General features: G+C 46.3%; 1 protein-coding gene across 1 annotated transcript in view; it reads right to left on the bottom strand.

Moving 5' to 3' along the window:
- Nucleotides 1-21,615, bottom strand: part of LOC119188219 (venom factor-like) — a 121,951-nt gene that overhangs the window by 12,143 nt on the left and 88,193 nt on the right. The window contains exons 33-35 of the mRNA XM_037436152.2: nucleotides 17,426-17,513; nucleotides 16,474-16,648; nucleotides 15,483-15,584 (exon numbers count right to left, since the gene is read on the bottom strand). Coding sequence (XP_037292049.2) covers nucleotides 15,483-15,584; nucleotides 16,474-16,648; nucleotides 17,426-17,513 — 365 coding nt within the window. The remainder of the gene's footprint in view (nucleotides 1-15,482; nucleotides 15,585-16,473; nucleotides 16,649-17,425; nucleotides 17,514-21,615) is intronic.

Below are 21,615 nucleotides of genomic sequence, written 5' to 3'. Positions count from 1 at the left end.
GGAACTACACGATCACCGAGAAGGAGTGCCTTGCCATCGTTTGGTCAGTGCAGAAATTTCGTCCCTATCTTCACGGCCGCTATTTCACCTTTGTGACCGACCACCACGCTTTATGTTGGCTTTCGACACTCAAGAACTTGTTGGGACGCCTCGGCCGCTAGATTCTAAGCTTACAAGAGTATGACTGGGGCCATTACTTCACCGTATGTGCCATCTACAGACCACCCTCTTCAACACACGAATATCTGTCTAGACTATATGACCACGTGTTCACGTTTAAAAATGATCGTCTGATTCTCGCAGGTGATTTTAACTTGCCCAATGTTGACTGGCGCGTTCCATGCTCTGGCTCTGATGTAACGACGTTAAACCCTCTCGCTGACATTGCCTTAATGTGCGATCTTGTGCAGATTGTTAATGAGTGCACCAGAGAGGCTGGAAACACCCGTTTTACACTCGACCTAGTCTTTTTAAATTCCAATGTATGCAAATACACGGTCTCTATTGAAGATGGCATTTCCGACCATAAAGCAGTATTTTTATCCTTCGGTATTGGTGAAAACAAAGCACACCGACAAGAGACCAGACATGTCATTAAGGATTACTCGAAGGCGGATGACCATGCCATTTTGGATTATCTGTGGTTCTTATGTGATAATCTTTCTGATGATGTGTCGATAGCCTGGAACCAAATAAAAACTGCGATACATTACTGCACTGATAAGTTTGTGCCAAGCAAACGGGTTAGGAAAAACCGAAATAACCCATGGATTACTAGAGATATTATACATTTGCACCGCAAGCTAGAACGAGCTAGAAAAAAGAAAAAAAATACCCTGCAGACTTATCTCGTTGAAGGCCCAGCTTGCAACTCGGCTAAGCAAAGCTAAGGCAAGATACTTCAACCACTCGCTTCCTAACTTTTTGAAAACTAACCCGGATAGATTCTGGCGGTACTTGAGCGATGCGCACAAAACACCAGCCGAGATATCAGTAAATGGTTGTATTGTTAACGATCCAGTCAAAATTGCAAATCAATTCAATCAGTATTTTCACTCAGTATTCACTCAGGAAGATTATGCTGACACAAACATTATTTCTCTGTCTATTATATCTGCCGATTTCATAACTGTCGAAGGTGTCCTTTCACTGTTACTGAATGTTAAGACTAAATCTTCCGATGGTCCCGACGGCATACCTAATGCATTTTTGCAACGTTACGCCGAACCTATCGCGCATGTTTTCACCCATATTTTTCGTCTTTCGCTTCATAATTCAATTCTTCCCGATGATTGGCGAACGGCACGTGTTATTCCCGTATTTAAAAAAGGTGATCGCCTAAATGTTGAAAACTACCGGCCAATTTCATTAACTTCCTGTCCTTGTAAACTTCTTGAGCATATCATCGCGCATTACATAATGTCATTTCTTGAAGAAAACAGTATTTTGTCTCCTTTCCAGCATGGTTTTAGGAAGGGCCTCTCGACTAACACTCAACTTGTCACCACAATTCACGACTTCGCTATGGCAATTGATAAGGGCGACCAAATAGACGCCATCTTCTTAGATTTTAGAAAAGCTTTCGACTGTGTTTGCCACAGTAAATTACTCACCAAACTTTCAAACATTGGCCTACCCATTACTGTAATTAATTGGATCCGCTCCTACCTTACCAGCCGTGAACAGTTTGTCCAGGTCGAGGGCTGCTGCTCTGGGGTTCTACCTGTAACCTCGGGAGTTCCACAAGGCAGTGTCCTTGGCCCTGTCTTGTTTCTCATCTTTATCAATGACATCGTTTCATCAGTTGACACCTCCGCCATAAGCTTAAAGCTTTTTGCAGATGACTGCATTCTTTACAAGCCAATTAAAAGTGAAAGTGACCAAGAGTGCTTGCAGAACAACCTAAATTCTCTCTCCGATTGGTGCCATGCCTGGTCGATGGAGTTAAACATTAGTAAATCGGTCTATATGCGTATCTCAAATAAAATTACCCCTTTTGCATCACGCTACACCTTAAATAATAATCCGTTGATCGAAGTGAGCAATTTTAAATACTTGGGAGTCAATATTACCAATCGACTGTCGTGGAGTAACCACATTGACGACGCTTGTTCCTCCGCCTCTAGAAAACTAGGGTTTCTTAGACACAAACTAAAAAACGCGCCAACTCAGATCAAACTTCTTGCATATAATACATTTATTCGACCCCGTCTAGAGTACGCATGCGTAGCCTGGGACCCGTATTTTAAAAAGGATGTTTATAAACTTGAAATGGTCCAGAGGAGAGCGGTAAGATTCATCTATAATGCCTATCACAATCTTGATTCTCCTTCGTCACTTATGGCTACTAACAACATTCCGCTCTTGAAACAGCGTAGAACTATCGCCAGACTCAAGTTTCTTTTCCTGCTTCGTAATCATCAGTTTAATATTGATCCCAGTAAATACATCTCTCCCTCTTCTTCCAGGAAAACCAGGCATGCTCACAATCATGATCTGACACCTTACTTTGCACGTACTAACCTTTTCAAACATTCCTTCTTTCCTAGAACCATTAGCGAATGGAATGCACTGCCTTCAAATGTTTTTCCTGAACGTGGCATTCCCGACTTTGAAAACTACATGCATCTTTTGTGTAATCAACACTGTTGATATTTCAATGCTAGATTAGCTCATCTTATTATTTCAACTGTGTAGCTTTACTTTGTGCTTGAAACTGTTTCTAGAAGTTTGTTCGCTTTTTTTCTAGATATGTATAACTAAGCATCCTATTTAGTATGACTTGTTTTTCAGTAGCTTTGTGTATTCTAACTTGATGTATAACTTGTTCGTTTTTCTCGCTATGCTCCCTTTTTGTGCTCCTCCTGCTTGGTCTACGGACTGCAGTATGTAATAAATAAATAAAATAAAATTTTGCCATCGTATACAAGTGTGGCAGGAAGCATAGTGACGCCGACGCTCTTTCTCGCTGCCCACTACCAGTGACTCCACTCGGGGTTTCCGCAATCAATTTGCACAACACGCCCTCGGAGTCCACATCTACGGCGGTTTCCTCTCTCGCCTCTATGGACCAGCTGCCTTCAGACGACCCGCACGATTTTTCTTCTCGAGAGCTGGCTGACCTATACTGTCGACGTATTATAGGCTACCTCACTGGCAGTTCACGTCCACCTAATGCGAGGCTCCGTCGCCAACTCTCGCAGTTTAAGTTGGACAACTCGGTGCTGTACCGCAAAATTTACCATCCTAACGGTCAGCGCTGGGTTCCCATTCTACCCCGATCGCTTCGGTCCGAAGTCCTCAGAGCACTTCATGACCATCCGACGGCTGGTCACCTTGGTTACCACAAAACCTACGATCACCTTCGAAGTCGGTTTTATTGGCCAGGTATTACCACCAGTGTAGCTCGGTACGTTGGGTCCTGCACTACCTGCCAATGTAGAAAACTACCCACATCTGCTCTAGCCGGTACACTACAGCCTCTTCCATGCCCAGCCACACCATTCGAAGTTGTAGGCATCGATCTTTATGGCCCCCTTCCAGTCAGTGCTGCTGGAAACTGATGGATAGTAACAGCCGTTGACCATTTGACACGCTACGCCGAGACGGCATCTGTCACTACCGATTCAGCTTCTGAAATTGCGGACTTCATCCTCCGAGCCATTATACTGCGTCATGGTGCTCCACGTGTATTGCTCAGCAACCGTGGAAGGGCCTTCTTTTCACAACTAGTGAACGAACTTCTTCGCGCCTCTGGCACAACTCACAAGACTGCCTCTAGTTATCATCCCCAAACTAACGGCCTCACTGAGCGATTCCACCGCACTCTTGCTGACATGATCGCCGCCTACATTCAACCAGACCACAAGAACTGGGATGTAGGTCTACCATTCGTCACTTTCGCCTACAATACGGCTATTCAGCGGACAACCGGCTACTCACCATTTTACCTAGTTTATGGACGCTCCCCTACTTCTTTGCTGGACGTCTCTTTCTTTACCTGCCATGCGGATTCATCTCCATCCTCTTCAGAGGTACACGTTTTGCGGCTCGCAGAGAGCCGCCAACGTGCTCGTATAAACACTGAAGCCCGACAGCAAGACAGAAAGCTGGTTTATGATGAATCGCATTGTGCTGTATCCTTTCAACCTGGAGACGAAGTGCTCCTTTTGACGCCTATTCGCACACCTGGTTTGTGCGACAAGTTTCAGCCACGATTTATCGGGCCGTACACAGTTCTTGGAGAAACTTCACCAGTAAATTATCGCGTGACGCCACTTGTAGCCCCAGCAGATCGCCGTTATCGAACTACTGAAGTCGTCCATGTCTCCCGTATGAAGCCCTTCATGCGACGTTCTTTGTCCCCTTGACTTGCCGCGGCCAGGCTGGCCGCTTTCACCTGGGGGGAATCAGTGTGGGCATTTAGTATACCAATCCTCTTCATCTGTACATTATCATCATTATCATGTATTGCTCATGCATCCTCATTGCTGGCACGTATCATCATCATCTTGGTTCGTGCATCTCCGCTGTCGGCTGCCGGTTCCTCGGGCCTAATAAAGGTCTTCAAAACCAAGACTTCATAATATAATATAATATAATATATATATATATATTAAGATGGCATCGAGTACACTCAAGACTCTCCTTTATTGACTCGAGTATGTGCCTCACAACCTAAACTTGACTGGTGATGATGAGTATGTACAGATGAAAAGATGGGACGCATAGATAACGCTCACACTTATTTTTCCCGCGCACTTGAGCGGCCGGCCCGGCCGAGACTTAGGCGGGAAAGGTACGGCGCAAAAAGGGTTTAAGACGTGAAACATGGACTATCTCGGAGGCGCGGTAACGACGGTCCGAGAAACCCTCGACGGGAGTGACAAGGTAATTGACAGGAGATGTTCGTTCACAAACAACGTAAGGTCCTAGAAAGCGTGACTGAAACTTTTCACACAATCCGGGTGTGCGAACAGGCGTCCAAAGCAGTACTTCATCTCCAGGACGGAAGGTGACGTCTCGACGAAAGCTGTCATAGCGTTGCTTGCAGTGTTGTTGACTGGCCTCCGTGTTGAGTTGAGCACGTTGCCGTGCCTCAGCAAGCCTGGAGACGAAATGTTCTGGCGTAGTGGTCGACGTTTTTGTCATTATATTGAAGAAAGAGGCGTCAATGGTGAATGTTGATGCACGACCATAGACGAAGAAGAAAGGTGAATACCCGGTGGTTCGTTGAACAGCGGTGTTGTGTGCAAATGTTACGAACGGCAAATTTTGTCCCAATTATCGTGGTTCGGTCCGATGTACATGGATATCATGTCGATTGGAGTCCGGTGGAATCGCTCTGTCAGCCCATTTGTCTGCGGGTGGTAAGCGGATGTGGTCTTATGAACTGTGCCACGTTTTTAGGATTTCGTCGAGAATTGTTGATTGATTGATATGTGGGGTTTAACGTCCCAAAACCACTATATGATTATGAGAGATGCCGTAGTGGAGGGCTCCGGAAATTTCCACCACCTGGGGTTCTTTAATGTGCACCCATATCTGAGCACACGGGCCTACAACATTTCCGCCTCCATCGGAAATGCAGCCGCCGCAGCCGGGATTTGAACCCGCGTCCTGCGGGTCAGCAGCCGAGTACCTTAGCCACTAGACCACCGCGGCGGGGCGAGAATTGTTGACAGGAAGGCCTTGCCTCGGTCACTCAACAACACGCGAGGTGCACCATGACGCAACACAATGGCTTCTAAAAAGAAGGCGGCAATGTCTGAGGCAGAGCTAGTACGTAGAGGAGCGGTCTCCGCGTATCGTGTGAGGTGGTCGACAGCTGTGACGATCCAGCGGTGGCCCGCTGGCGTTACGGGAAGTGGCCCGACGAGGTCTATTCCGACAAGGACAAAAGGTGTGTCGGGACATGGAATGGGTTGTAATAAGCCAGCAGGAGCTGAAGTTGGTCGTTTCCGGCGTTGACAAAGTGCGCAAGAAGCGACATAATTAGCCACAAAGGTAGAAAGACCAGGCCAGAAGACACGGCTCCTAACGCGGTTGTAGGTTTTCTGAAATCCCAAGTGTCCAGCTGATGGGTCGTCGTGCAATGCTTCGAGAACTTGTTTTCGCAGCGAACGGGGAAGTACTGGCACCCACCGATGCCCATCCGCATTGTAAGTATAGTGCTGCAGGACATTGTTCTCTAGCTTGAACAGCCGTAGCTGAAGACGTAGTCTGGCATTAGGTGGAGAAAGCGAGCTATTCAAGTATCCGATGATGCGGTTACAGTAGGGGTCGTCTCGTTGGTAGGCGGCAAACTGGGCGCTGCTGTTTAAAGGTAGTGACCCAGCAACTGCCAGGGGTGATAACGTGAGTGAAGAGGAAGCTGCTTGATCACCTGAGGGGCATTGAAGATGCGTGTTTGAAGATGAAAGTGGCAGAGGGCAGCGAAAGAGAGCGTCCGCATCCTGATGCTGTTTGTCGGACCTGTACACAACGTCAAAAGTGTACTCTTGCAAACACAGTATCCAGCGACCGAGGCGCACAGACAAATTCTTCAGCGAGGACAGGGCATGGTGGCCAGTAACCACAGTGAAGTGGCATCCATACAGATAAGGTCGAAATTTCATGATGGCCCAAACGACAGCAAGACATTCCTGCTCTGTTATCGGGTAGTTCTGCTCCGCAGGTGTTAGTGCGCGCCTGGCATGCGCAACTACTCTCTCACGTGAAGTGTCGTCGCGCTGGAGGAGGACAGCACCGATTCCGTGGCCGCTGGCATCTGTGTGCAGGAAAGTGGGTGCTCTCTCATCGAAGTGACGGAGGACGGGGTCTGATGTCAAAGCACGCTTAAGGGCTTGGAAAGCACGCTCGCACTCGTCAGCCCTTGTGAAATCCGTTCCTGACGTCAGAAGCTTGTGTAACGGCCCCGCAATGGCAGCAAAGTGACGGATGAAGCGGCGGAAGTAAGACGCCAGGCCCACGAAACTTCGCAATTGTTTTTGATTGCGCGGACGTGGAAAACTAATTACGGCAGCAACCTTGTCGGGGTCGGGTCGAACGCCGTCTTTGCTGACAAGGTGACCCAATACTTTGATGCTTGTGCTGGCGAAGTGGCACTTTTTTGTATTGAGCTGTAGGCCAGCGTTCGAAATGCACGTTAGAACTTCGTCCAAACGCTTAAGGTGCTGAGGAAAAGTAGAAGAATAAATGATGATGTCGTCTAAATAACATAAACAGGTTTTCCATTTGAGACCACGTAAGACAGTATCTATCATGCGCTCGAATGTTGCTGAAGCGTTGCATAAGCCAAAAGGCATGACGTTAAATTCGTAAAGCCCGTCAGGCGTCGCAACCGCTGTTTTCTCCTTGTCCGCTTTGCGCATAGGTATTTGCCAATACCCGCATCGGAGGTCGAGGCTGGAGAAATATTCTGCGCCTTGTAGGGAGTCCAGGGCATCATCTATGCGTGGCAACGGATATACGTCTTTTTTCGTGATCTTATTGAGCGCTCTGTAATCAACACAAAAGCGGACAGAGCCATCCTTTTTCGGACCAACACCACAGGAGACGACCAGGAGCTAGATGAAGGTCGAATATTATCCCGTTTGAGCATGTCGGCGACGTTTTCCTCAATGATTTGCCGTTCCGCCGAAGAGAGACGGTATGGGCGGCGGCGTACAATGGAGCTGCCTTCGGTTTCGATGCTGTGCTCTGCAACGGAGGTGCGGCCCAGAACTTTGCAATGTACATCAAACGAAAGGCTGTGCTTTTGGAGAAGGTCTAAGAGGTCTCTTTTTTGCTCGGCAGTGAGGTGAGGACTTATGGTGTCGTTTAAGGTAACAGTGGTAGCCTTGATATCAGTAGTAGCAGAGAAAGGCGGTGATTCTGCGTGAAGGGAAACCAGTGAAAAGGGCTCACTGTCAGCGAAGCAGCTCACAACAGTGTCCTGGGGCAGCATCACTGGCGAAGAAGTTGGATTCAAGGCGGTGACCAATGCTTTACCGTCGTTAAACCGCACAAGGCCGGGTGCTATGGTATGCCCCGCAGGTTTGGAGCGAACTGATGGAGCTATGAACACATCACCGTTAACTATAGTATCCGAAGCGATCGTTAGAAGTTGTTCATCTCCTGGCGAAATAAAACAATCAGTGGCAGCAACGAAACGGAAGCTGTATGGATCGACATCGGATGAACTCTCAGTAGCTGACATTTGAATGACTCGCTGACGACACGATATGAAAGCTGATGCCGAAGAAAGGAAGTCCCATCCTAAAATTACTGTGTGAGTGCACAAAGAAAGTACAAGAAACTGAATGTGGTGAAGGATGCCATCTATGAAAACGCGGACTGTGCAAACACTTGAAGGCTGAATAGGGATTCCATCTGCGAAACGAAGGGGAGGACCATCGTAGGGCGTCCTAACTTTTTTCAAGCGGGCACAAAAGTCTGCACGAATTACGGAAAGTGATGCGCCTGTGTCCACCAGTGCCTCTGTCTGTATACCTTCAACATACACCAATAAAACATTCGATGGGCGGTCCGGAGGAGTTTGACGCAGTTCGAAAGATGCAGCTTTCCCTCCCGAAGCTGCACTGTTCAGTTTTCCAGTTGGCGGTCGGGAATTGAAGTAGAAGGCCGGAGAGGAGAAGAGGAACGCCGCATCGGTGAAGGTGAGCGACGACGTGAGAACCGGGAACTGCCAACTGGGTCAAAGTTCTGCGGAGACGGCGAGCGACGTGTGCTGTTCGGATACAGCCGACGATAGGGTGGTCCAGTGGCGTAGACGTCGTCGCGTTCAAGGTTATCGTAGCTTCGTCGTTCGTCTTGCTGACGGCGTCGGCAAAACCTTGAAATATGACCACGGATGCCGCAATAGAAGCAAGTCGGCCGCGAACTGCGCCAGGCGTTGTAAGGCTGGGAAGATGGTCGCGGTGCGAGTGAGTTGAGCGAACCATGCACTTCGGGCGCTGGTAGCTGCATTGGGCTTTGCTGGGGTGCAGGTGTCCTAGCAGCAACCTGAGCATACGTTGGCATGGCCACAGGATATGAGCTCGGGACAGGTGCGACAGTCATCGAGGCCAGGCTTTGGTGGGGCGTAGGTGTCGTTGCAGCAACGTGAGCATAACTGGGCATGGGATGTAAACTCGGAGCTGGTGTACCAGTTATCAAGGCCAGTTCCTCCCTCACGACATCGCGTAAATTAGTAGCGGGTGGCGTCGTTCGGATCTCGAGGTGGCGAGGTGAAGCCTGTGCATGAAGTTCCTCGCGGATGATAGAGCGGATCAATGCACGCAGCTCTGTTGTATCATGACTTGAGCTCAGATCAGACATATCAGGTTGTACCCGAGTGGTCTGAAGCTCCTCAAGGCGCTGACAGGTAGCGACAACATCGGCTACGGTCTGGGGATTCTGCACCACAAGCGCATTAAAAGCGACAGTCGCAATGCCTTTTAGCAGGTGGCGCACACGGTCGTTTTCCGCCATATGGTTGTCGATGCGGCGGCAAAGGGCGAGAACATCTTCAATGTAAGAAGTGTAAGACTCGCCGGGGCGTTGAACACGTGCACCAAGCCTTTCTTGGCGATATCCGAGCGCACCGACGAGTTGGCAAAAATCTGGCGGAGCTGACGTGTAAAGGCGGGCCATGTCGAAAAATCTGTGGCATGGTTGAAAAACCACGTTTTTGCGACGCCGCTCAAGTAGAATGCAACGTGGGTGAGTTTGGCAGGCTCATCCCAGTCGTTGATAACACTCACGCGGTCATACTCCTCGAGCCAGTCTTCAACGTCTTCAACCGGAAGCCCTGCAAACAGCGGAGGATCCTTTTGAGGGCTGGTGACCAGGTGAGAAGGGTTTCTTGGCGGTGAGAGCGGTGGCGAAGCTGGCACGCTGGACTGGGCGGCTTGCGACATTACTGGACCCAGGTCGTTTAAGCGGCAGCCTGAACGGAGCTCCAGGAATGTGTTCTAGAAGACGCAGGGGTGTTCGAGAACGCGAGAGGACGCAGGAACCGGGCAGCACTCTCCACCACTTGTAAGATGGCGTCGAGTACACGCAAGACTCTCCTTTATTGACTCGAGTATGTGCCCCACAACCTAAACTTGTCTGGTGATGATGAGTATGTACAAATGAAAAGATGGGACACATAAATAATGCTCACAATATATATATATATATATATATATATCATTATCATAAGCCTGGCTACGTCCACTGCAGGACAAAAGCCTCTTTCATGTTCCACCTGTCAACTCAGCCCTGTGCTTGCTGCTGCTGCTACTTTATATCCACAAACATCCTTATCTCCTCTGCTCTCCCAATTTTTCTGTCTCCCCTTCACCCGCTTGCCTTCTTTTGCAATCCAGTCTGTGATCCTTAATGACCAGCGGTTATCTTGCCTTAGCCCTACGTGCACTACCCATGATAATTTCTTCTTTTTAATTTCGACTATGATGTCCTTCACACCCATTTGTTCCCTTGTACACTTTGCTCTCTTCTTGTACCTACAGGTTACACCCATCATTCTCCTTTCCATTACTCGCTGCGTCATTCTCTCTTTGTAATCCTCCAGGTTTCTGCTGCGTAGGTAAGTACCGGTATGATGCAGCTGTTATATACGTTCCTCGTGAGGGATAGTGGCCATTTATTATTCACGATTTGGGAATGCTTGCTGAATGGGCTCCACCCTATTCTTATTCTTCTAGTTACTTCATTCTCGTGGTCGGCTCAGCAGTTGCTACCAGTCCTAAGTAGACGTACGTTTTTACAACTTCATGTGCACCATTGCCTATCTCGAAGTGCTGCTCTCCTCCGAGGTTGGTGTACTGTATTTTCGTGTTCTGTAGATTGATTTTAAGACCTATACTTTCCTGCTCTCCTAGTTTAATTCAGTAAACATGAATTTCAATTCGTGCCCCGAGTTACTCGGCATCATATAATATCATAAATACTACAATACAGCTAAACAAAAAAAAAGTCCCCTCCAATATACATTCCTTTGCTTCATTGCCTGTTGTTAAGTACGTTTGTATCTTACACAAAAAAGAGACCCTGATCTATTCTCGTTTCTTCGTTTATAAGCTTGCACTGAAATGGGACAACCGATGTCGGATTACCTCAAGATTGTCGTACAAATAAGTGATACTATTATACTTCCGGTACAAAGTCAGAAAACTCTTCGTTTCACGATTTCGACCTTCACCCTCGGCCGAGGTCAACATCAGAAAAAGAGCTTCGGTGAGACTCAAAAGGGACAGCGACGCAAGGTAAGTCCTTCGTGCTGTCACCGCAAGAGGCGCTTTCTGCATCCAAGGAGGTGGAAAAAGATTATGAATTTGAAAACTTATTGTGAGAATTCGGTGGCTTCTATTGTTCGGATTGCGTGCGCGAATACATCAAAATTCACTACACGTTCTTTGCGCCTTTTCGCCCATAGAGCGCCGCATCGCGTGTGTGGCAACACGTTGGCTTCCTTGTCAAAGCATGTGTTCGAAGCATGGACACTTCCTGCCATCTTTGGCTAAACGGAGATGTGCAATAGAGCTAGATCGTTCTCAAGCATATCTTAACCCTTTCTCAAAGGAAGCGAAACCAAGCTATCGATCAAAAAGCCAAAATGCCAGTCAGTCCTTGAGGTAGAGCTTGGGAACTGTAAAACGCAACTTAATTCAATGACTAGGGTAATACAAACATTAGAAAAAAGAATAGACGATCTTGAAAATAGGAGCAGAAGATCCAATCTAATCGTATACGGATTGCCGGAAGCACAATCTGAGACAAGTGAAACCCTCGAACAGGCAGTAAACAGGAACGTCATACAGGATAAACTCAAACTACAACCGATTGCGATCGAGCGCATCCACCGGCTAGGTAAACCAGCTCCCAATAAAACCAGACCAGTTATCTTTAAACTTGTGGATTCGCGTCAGAAGGAAGCCATACTAAAGAATGGAAAGCACCTTAAGGGAACTGATTACGCTATTGGCGAAGATTTCTGTCGCAAAACTCGCGAAATTAGAAAAAAGCTTTGGGACAGTGCGAAATCGAACCGAGCTAAAAAGGAAAAAGTGGCACTGGCCTTCGAGAGGCTGTACATAAATGACTGCGCGTTCGTTTGGGATGAGGAAAAAGATGAAAGGGTGCCACTGAACAAACCAAAAAACTACGAAATACCAACTCGGCCGAACACGCGGAGTACCACACAAAAGAAAAATTAACATTGCTAAACGTGAACGCCAGAAGCGTCGTGAATAAAGTGCAGCCTCTTGAGAACTTGTTGCTACTTCATGAACCAGATATTGTAGCAATCACAGAAACCTGGCTCTCATCAGATATACTCGACCACGAATTCACTCCCCCTAGCTATTCTGTCATCCGAAAAGACAGACTATCTCGAGGCGGAGGCGTCGCGTTGTTAATTCGACGTTCCATTTCATACACACTACTGCCAGACGTTCCGGACACAGAAGCGGTTTTCTGCAAAATTTTGTGCAATAGCACAAGCATAGTGGCGGGTTGCGTTTATCGTAGCCCATCCTCTGGTTCGAAATGCATAGTTTCCATCCACAATTTTCTTCAGCAGCATGTCCATAGCTCTGCAGTCGTGATAATGGGTGATTTTAACCTTGCTGACATAAACTGGAGTACCATGCACCACACCTCACAGGGATCAGAGGATTTATTTGATTTAATTTTAAATTTCAACCTCCATTAAATTGTTTCATGCCCAACTCGTGTTCAAGGAACAGCCTCAAGTGTACTAGATTTAATACTTATTAGTAGTCACCTTAGCCATGTGGACACTCAAGTTGATGTTGTAGAGGGCATTTCAGACCACAGAGTGCCTGTTTGCCGGTTAATATTTGATCACAGATTACACCTGCAATCAACAGTAAACCATGTCCCAGACTTCAGTAAAGCAGACGACGCCAGCGTACTAACTTATTTAGCCCATGAGTTTTACGAGTTTGTGGAATTGAACTGTGATCCCGCCACAACTGTAAATGACCTTTGACTAAGGTTCAAGCACATTGTTCTCCACTGCATGAATGAATTTATACCACTGCGGCGTACACGGCCGCAAAGACATAACCCCTGGATCACAAGAGAAATTCTACACGCAAAGCGGAAAGTCAAACGACTTCGGAAAGCAGTAAAAAAACAGTGCTGCAGTGCGAATACATCAAAATTAAAAACAGCTATTTCACACTTTAAGGCCAAAACAAAGCAAGCAAAACAACATTATTTTGAAGTAACGCTACCGTCATTCATTACTGGTAACCCACAAAGGTTCTGGAAGCATTTCAGCCGTAGAAAAAACAGCAGTCCTGAACTTTCGTTGCAACAGAAAACGGCGAAATCTAATATGTACAACAACTATTTCCACTCTGTTTTTACAAAAGATGACGGGGAAATTCCACAGCTTGCACACATGAATAATATTGGAATCAGCCCTATAGATGTAGTTGATGAAGGAATATTTTCTCTTTTGCTCGACCTAGACCCCAAAAAATCTTCGGGACCAGATGACATCCCCAATCCCTTTCTTAAGCGATATGCCGAATGGTGCAGCAAATACCTTGGTATGGTTTTCCGCAAATCTCTCGCCGTAGCAAAACTTCCAGACGACTGGAAAAAAGCTAAAATAGTACCAATTCCCAAAGCAGAAAATAGCGATAATCCTTCAAACTTTAGGCCAATATCTTTAACCAGCACGTCATGCAAAATATTAGAACATATAATTTTGAAACACTTAACCGTTCTTTTAGAAAGTAATGGCGTTTTGTCATCTTGCCAGCACGGGTTTCGCAGTGGATTATCGACTACCACGCAACTAACAGAAGTTGTTCACGATTAAGCATTATCTATTAACAACTGCACGCAAACGGATATTATACTATTAGACTTTGCAAAAGCGTTTGATTCCGTATGCCACAACAAATTAATTGCAAAACTTCGAAGTATTATTGGAGATGGAATATTAACAAGTTGGGTTAAGGACTTCTTAACTAATCGTTCACAATATGTCCTGTATGACCAAGTACCATCAGAAAACTTGCCTGTTACGTCCGGAGTACCACAAGGCTCCGTTTTGGGGCCTTTGTTATTTCTTGTTTTTATTAACGATATCACAGACAGTATCTCTTGCACCATTAGGCTTTTCGCCGACGACTGCATTATTTACAGAGAAATTAACAGTCATTCAGATCACCTTGCACTAAGCGATTCTTTACACCATCTTTCCAACTGGTGCGACATGTGGCAAATGTCGATTAACCCCAAAAAAACAGTGTGCATGACGATAACCCGAAAAAAAGAAGCTATCCAGTATGACTACAGGATTAAAGGCACCAGGCTAGAAAAAGTGAATGCGCACAAATATTTAGGCGTCACGATAACGTCAAGCCTCAGATGGGATACGCACATTTAAAACATTACTTCGGTTGCTCTGCGCAAGCTCTTTTATCTTCGCAGATGCCTTCGGTTGGCCCCTCACTCAACCAAGCTTTTAGCCTATACTACTTACGTAAGACCGGTATTAGAATATGCTAACACAGTATGGTTTCCTTATACAGTCACTAACATTCAAAAGCTAGAAAACGTACAGAGGAAGGCAGCAAGATTCATCTGCAACAAATATAAGCGCACTGATTCTCCTACAAATATGTTAGCAAGCTCTGGCCTCCAAACACTTGCGATTCGAGCGAAACAAGCGCGCCTTAAATTTCTTTTTCAGCTACTTCACAACCATTATAAAATTGACCCATCATTGTACATCCGTCCGTCAGACTCCCGCGTTATTAGGCACAAACATTCATACACACTGAAAGAGTACTCTTACCGCAATGACACGTTCAAACACTCCTTTTTTCCACTTGCCATAAGGGAATGGAACTGTTTGGATTCCTCCATAACTAGTGCGAAATCGGTATCCGACTTTGCACTAAAATTAGACAATATGTTCTTTTAATGCGGCAATACTCGCACTACCAGAAGCATTGCGCCACCAGTGAAAGCGTATTAGTGGAGTGTACAAGTGTCAACTGGAGTGTTTGGAAGTTAGCTATTTGTTTGCCTGTGTACCACTGCACTTCATGCAAAATTTGTGTTCTTTTTGGTGATGGTTTCTTTGTCTTTGCAGATGTAAACAATTTGTATATTTTTCGCGCTTGTACTTTGTGATGACTGTCATTTCACTACATTTCTGTTAATGTACCACCTGCATGTACAATCTGTACGCCCACCTGCTATGGTCTCGGAATGAGACTGGCAGTATTGAAAATAAATAAATAAATAAATGATAAGTGGTTGTGCTTTTACTGCTATTGCAATGTTTTGCCAAAACCTAGACGCACGAATCCACACGTAAACCCAGGAGAGTTACACTACCTGCAACCTTTCTCAAGATTCATAGTTAGAATATAGTTAATATGCGAGTTAATAAAGTTAATATGTAAACGCAGTGGTTTACAGTAAATATGTGAATATCTCACCCTCCAAGCACATGCAAACATCTGACTGTCCCGGATCGTCACACTTGATCTTAAGCAAAGGACTTGTGCTGTTCGGTGCGTAGAACTTAGTGCACAATATATCTGGAAAATAAAATACAGACAAATATGAGAACTTAATGGGGAAATAATGAGTAGTAACTATACGTAATGCTTAAGACTAAACTAGCTGCGCACTGTTAGCGCATGCTCCCACACTCGTAAGCATGCATGGCGCGCGGCGCGCGCACGCGCGCACACACACACACACACACACACAAACACACACGCACGCACGCACGTGGCCATGGGAGACGAGGGGATTGTCAACCTTTCCCGCTCACACGTACACAATATATATAAAGCTCCATGTACACATATACACAACATAGAACCCACACAAATAGGACAACTCATGAAGAGACAGAAATCCACGCATCCCCACAAAGCGAATGATGAGTGGGCGAAACTAAATGCTAACATTCCCAGTGTCCTTGAAGTCGCCAACTGGTATAAAAGAGGGACACATGAATTGACGGACGCACGAATGAGCAGATGAATGGACAGACAGATAGACGGACGGAGATGGAAGGACGGATGCATAGACGATGCACGAACGGATGGACAGACGGACAGCACAGCTGATCATGTATTGTGCGGTCACATACTTGATTCATGTGCACATAAACTGTGTGCACATGAATCAAGTGTATGTGAACATGAATGTGCACATCTGTGTGAAAAAAAAAAACCGAATGAGTCGGTTTTTTCACACAGATGTCTTCGTTTTTTTCGCAGGGCAAGCGTTCAATTTCGGTTTTGTGGAGTACGTGACGCACGTGAACAAGGCTCGGCCGTATGGAGCTTAGCCTCTAAATATCGAACCAGCCCTTTCCTAATATATTTCCTGCTACGTCACTGGTGTTGAGGATTTTTACGCTCTTCGTTTTACTTGAACTGTTCGGCAAACCACTCGACGCTCATCGATGCTTACCAGGATCGTAGTATGCGTAGGCTTTAACAGAACTTGACTGCAGCTTGCCCACGGCAAACTCTTGGTCCAGGCCGAACTCGACGCATACGTCTCTGTCCGCCGGAATGGTTCCGAGGTAAAACACCACGCTCCTTTGGCTGTACTCATATTTGTCCACGATTCTGTTCTTGACGAGCTGAGAACAACATTTGATTGTCTGAGCCCATGGTCGTACCGTTTCAAACTATGCATGTCACTACGAAAAAGCTGGTCATTTCAACAATAATAAAAATAAGAGAACTTCTTCGTAATGCTCTCTATTCACCATTAGAACTTTCTGTGGTGCCGTTTATCAGCTATAGCTCAACACGCTCTTATATGGCTAACGTCACCTGAGATTTTAGTGCTGCTCATCCGGTGGTTCCTCTAACTTCAAGCTGCCCAGAACAATGTACTCATGAAGCCAAATACATTTATTCAACAAGGGTGACTGCTGTCTTACTGTGTACTCTAGATTGGGTGATATACATATGCGAAGCACTAATCTGTTATAAACGGCAAATCTCAAGTAATGGTTCACCTTGAGACACATCCGCTATGCAAGTGGTCGCAAGATCGATTATTAGCTGATGGCAGTTTCCGCAATCTGTACCGATATTGTACTGTAGGCTACCATGGGATAAGTGCTCAACGTTATTATTCATGAACTTTCCGTTTGCACAGCCAATTTCAGCCCAAATATGACTTCATGATATAATCGACACCAAACAAATAAGTAAGCAGTCAAAAACAGAGCTCAAGTTATATCAAACAATCCAGAGAGATACGTTGTTTCAAATGCCTCTGGATAGTTCCACCATGAGTAATTCGAACAAACGTTTTCCAACCAAGGAATTGCACGGCACATATTTAAAACTTCACATTTCTTTTTTGCTCGGCGGTCGCAACGAGGTATGAAGAAGGCAATACTCACCTTATCCAAGTCGGCCGTAATGGGCTTAAATCCTGTCATAAGTCCGACGTCAAGTATGGCCATGCCTTTCACGTTGTCATTCCGGGACCTTTAAGAAAGCAGATAACCTATGTGTTGTATGTGGCACAGGTACTCGAGTTTCCTATAAGTACACTAGGGGGAACTCGAGCGCTAGTGTCCCTGGGAGCTGCCACGCACGGCGCTTCAGCGAGCATGAGAATGATAGGGAGTACACAAATATGCCTAATCTTCGTACTTTTGGCTCCATTTGTCCTCGCATGGCTTGAAATTGCTTTGTTACGAAACAACTATCAGCAAATGTTCAGCAGTTGCATTTGGCTACTTAAACCTTTTAAGGCCCCGCCTCCCCTCAGGAGGATTGGTGAGCCGGAATTCGCATCACATGAGCCAGCAACGCTGGAAACGAGAACCGCTTTTAATTCACGATTCAGAAAAAAAATTTTACAAGCCTTATGAACCGGCACAACGTGGCACAAATGCATACCAGAGGACCAAAAGCTCGGAGCGAACAATCCCCGCGGACTGTCGGTCAATGGAAAATACGGTGCGAAACATAGCAGCAGGAAAGCAGGCGCGAAACATAACGGCAGGAAATCAAAACGAACTCGCAAGCAACTCGCAGTATAAGATGAGCTAACGACTCGCCTTGATGAACACCCCAAGCCGGCTGGCCTCTGCTCTGCAGCACGCCCGGAGGAAAAACATTGTGCCTAGCCCGACCACCACCGTAGCCCATTGCCAAAAAAAGCCCCCGCGCTCGCCTCACCTCCCTTTTTACCAACTAGCCATTTTCTGCCCCCGGTAGCTTTTGTGACGTTGTGCTCATCACGCGCATGGGCAATACGTGTGTGTTCACCTCGCCCTGCTTTCAACATGCGTGCTCCAGATAAGGGGCCCATCGCCCTGACATCTTTTAGGCTCATGCAAATAAGGTCAGTAAGTTCACAACAGACCACTCATTTATTCAAAACAAAGCCGAAACGCCACAACAAGTGAGTTCGAAACCAGCAAGCATGAAGCGTAGGTAAATTTTGCACTACTTATCATTCCCATGGTCGCTGAACGATGGCGGCGCCAGAATTCCCTCTAGTTCTGGGATATTCTAAGCTCTTTGAAAAAAAAAAAACTAGCCACCCTGTTTACGAGGTGTCTCTTGACGGGAAGAATACGAGAGTCTTGGAAGAACGCTAACATCATCTTAATACATAAGAAAGGAGATGACAAGGACTTGAAGAATTACAGGCCGATCAGCTTGCTCTCTGTAGTATACAAGCTATTTACAAAGGTAATTGCTAACAGAGTAAAGAAAACATTAGAATTCAATCAACCAAAGGAACAAGCAGGATTTCGAAGAGGCTACTCAACAATTGACCACATTCATACTATCAATCAGGTAATGGAGAAATGCTCAGAGTATAACCAACCACTATACATAGCCTTCATAGATTACGAGAAGGCGTTTGATTCAGTAGAAATATCAGCCGTCATGCAGACTCTGCGGAATCAGGGCGTAGATGAAGTATACATAAACATTCTGGATGAAATCTACAGGGGATCAACTGCTATCATAGTACTTCATAAAGAAAGCAACAGAATACCAATCAAGAAGGGTGTAAGGCAGGGGGACACAATCTCCCCAATGCTATTTACCGCGTGCTTACAGGAAGTTTCCAGAAGCCTAGAATGGGAACAGTTAGGGATAAGAGTTAATGGAGAATACCTTAGTAACCTGCGCTTCGCCGATGACATTGCATTGCTGAGTAACTCAGGGGACGAATTGCAACTCATGATTACGGAGTTAGACAAGGAGAGCAGAAAGGTGGGTCTTAAAATTAATCTGCAGAAAACGAAAGTAATGTACAACAACCTCGGAAAGGAGCAGCACTTCGAGATAGGTAATAGTGCACTTGAAGTTGTAAAAGACTATGTCTACTTAGGGCAGGTAATAACCGCAGAGCCGAACCACGAGATTGAAGTAACTAGAAGAATAAGAATGGGATGAAGCACATTTCGCAAGCACTCTCAAATCATGACAAGTAGATTGCCACTATCCCTCAAGAGGAAAGTATATAACAGCTGTGTCTTGCCGGTACATAGCTACGGAGCAGAAACCTGGAGACTTACAAAGAAGGTTCAGCTTAAATTGAGGACGACGCAGCGAGCAATGGAAAGAAAAATGGTAGGTGTCACCTTAAGAGACAAGAAGAGAGCAGAGTGGATTAGGGACAAATGGGGGTTAAGGATATCATAGTTGAAATAAAGAAGAGGAAATGGACATGGGCCGGGCATGTAGCGCGTAGACAGGATAGCCGCTGGTCATTAAGAATAACTAACTGGATTTCCAGAGAAGGGAAGCGGGTTAGGGGGAGACAGAAGATGAGATTAAGAAGTTTGTGGGTATAAATTGGCAGCAGCAAGGACAGGACCGGGTTAACTGGCGGAACATGGGAGAGGCCTTTGTCCTGCAGTGAACGTAGTCAGACTGATGATGATGATAATAATGATGATGATGAAGAAGCTCTTTGTGATCGGAGAAGACATCGTACAGGGTACGTCTCTGGAACCACAAAAGCTTATTCAATGTTGTCACAAAACGAGCGCTCAAAAAAAGGGCGCGCCGCCAAATTCTCGCGACGAAATGCCGGAGTGACGCCGCGAGGTCAACGATAAAAAAAAGAAAACAAGCATCAAAAGACTCCCCGGGCACGCGTCCCTCTCCCCTCGGTAGCGTAGGTTCGCCGACGAACGTCTTCATCCCACATCGGCGGCCGAGCAAGCACTCGAAAATTCTCGATGGAAAGAGGCGTGATAATGCCGGGTTGAGTCATCCGTCGCGGACGGCCCTCGTATCGTCTCGACCTTTCCCCCAGCCTTCGCTGAGCATCGCACCGACGAAATGATGAAAACTTTTTGGAATCTCACGTGGAAGGTATTTAGTCGAGCAGCTGAGACGAGAGATCAGGAGAAGACGGAAGTTAGCGCCAGAGCGCGTAGGGATTCCGCCGTGTAGTCGGTGAAGGTTTTGTCCATAGAGACAAAGCAGGAGAAGACGATGATTTCCACCTGAGGGGTGACGACTCAAGCTACAGGCAAGAGTGTGTGTTTACCGCTATCGAGCGAAGACGCGTGGCAACAGCTGCGTGTGTGAAGCCGACGCGTTTCCGGCGAAGAAGTTTGGTGCTTGGTGAGCGGCCAATCGAAGACGCGAGGTTTCCTGGAAGAGAAACTTCGGGGGCGAAGACGCGAGGTTTCCTGGAAGAGAACCTTCGGGGGCAGCGGAACGACAACAACGCTGGACTTTGAGTGAGTGATTCTCGGAAGAGTATCATCCAGACTTTTGTTCCAAGAACTTCGGACTGAATAGCTTTTCTATCTCTTTAGTCTTTAAGTGTCTTGGTTGTTCAATGCATGCGACTGCATTGTAATGCGTACTGTTGTCTGTGTCCGTTGTTTCGAGTGTGGCTGATTGCACTGTGTAGTACGTTGTTGATTGGTGACATATTGTAGTCAACTATTGTGGAGTGTGCATACTTGTGTATTTTTTTGATCTGCCATTATTGAGAATATAATGTTGTTTGTTTATCAACTCTCGGCTCTGACTTGTTCATTGGGCCACAGCCGGCGTCCGCTGGCACGCCAAAAAGGACCACTGCTAAATTGTCCACGCTTTCGTGGTGCGGTTCGGGGGGCCGATACTTCGGCCCTTGGAATTAGCCCGGCGATCGCCCCCCCTAATTAACGGGACCTGTGACAAATGTCCTCGTCTCAGCAAGTTTTCTTGTTAAAGCTAATTAGCCCTGTCAAAGCATTGACTCCAGCCAAGATACCTTGTTGGAGTACATTTCGTCAATTCAAGCATTTATATCCTTTTTTGAAGCACTCTACGTGAGATATAGAAAATTAAAGTGTTATAGCAAGGTTGAGGGAAATGGAAAGTGAGGAGGAGTGATATGAGGGAGAGGAGGAAGAAAAGAAAGAGGCGAAGCCTTCGCTACTTCCTCAGTCCTCGCACCGCTTGTTCCGTAGCTGTCCCAAATCTTTATAGCATTCAAGTAATAACATTGCCATCCTGATACCTATACCCCGCGACAACTTTCTGTAAAAGGACAGCCAAGGTTACGATGCTTGGCTGCACGCACTGTTTTACTATGCTTCTACATGGAGTCCGC

This window comes from Rhipicephalus microplus, chromosome 1, assembly GCF_043290135.1.
Source record: "Rhipicephalus microplus isolate Deutch F79 chromosome 1, USDA_Rmic, whole genome shotgun sequence".
Taxonomy (NCBI): domain Eukaryota; kingdom Metazoa; phylum Arthropoda; class Arachnida; order Ixodida; family Ixodidae; genus Rhipicephalus; species Rhipicephalus microplus.
The sequence above is the reverse complement of the archived record's forward strand: the minus strand, read 5'-3'. Positions and strand labels throughout refer to the sequence as shown.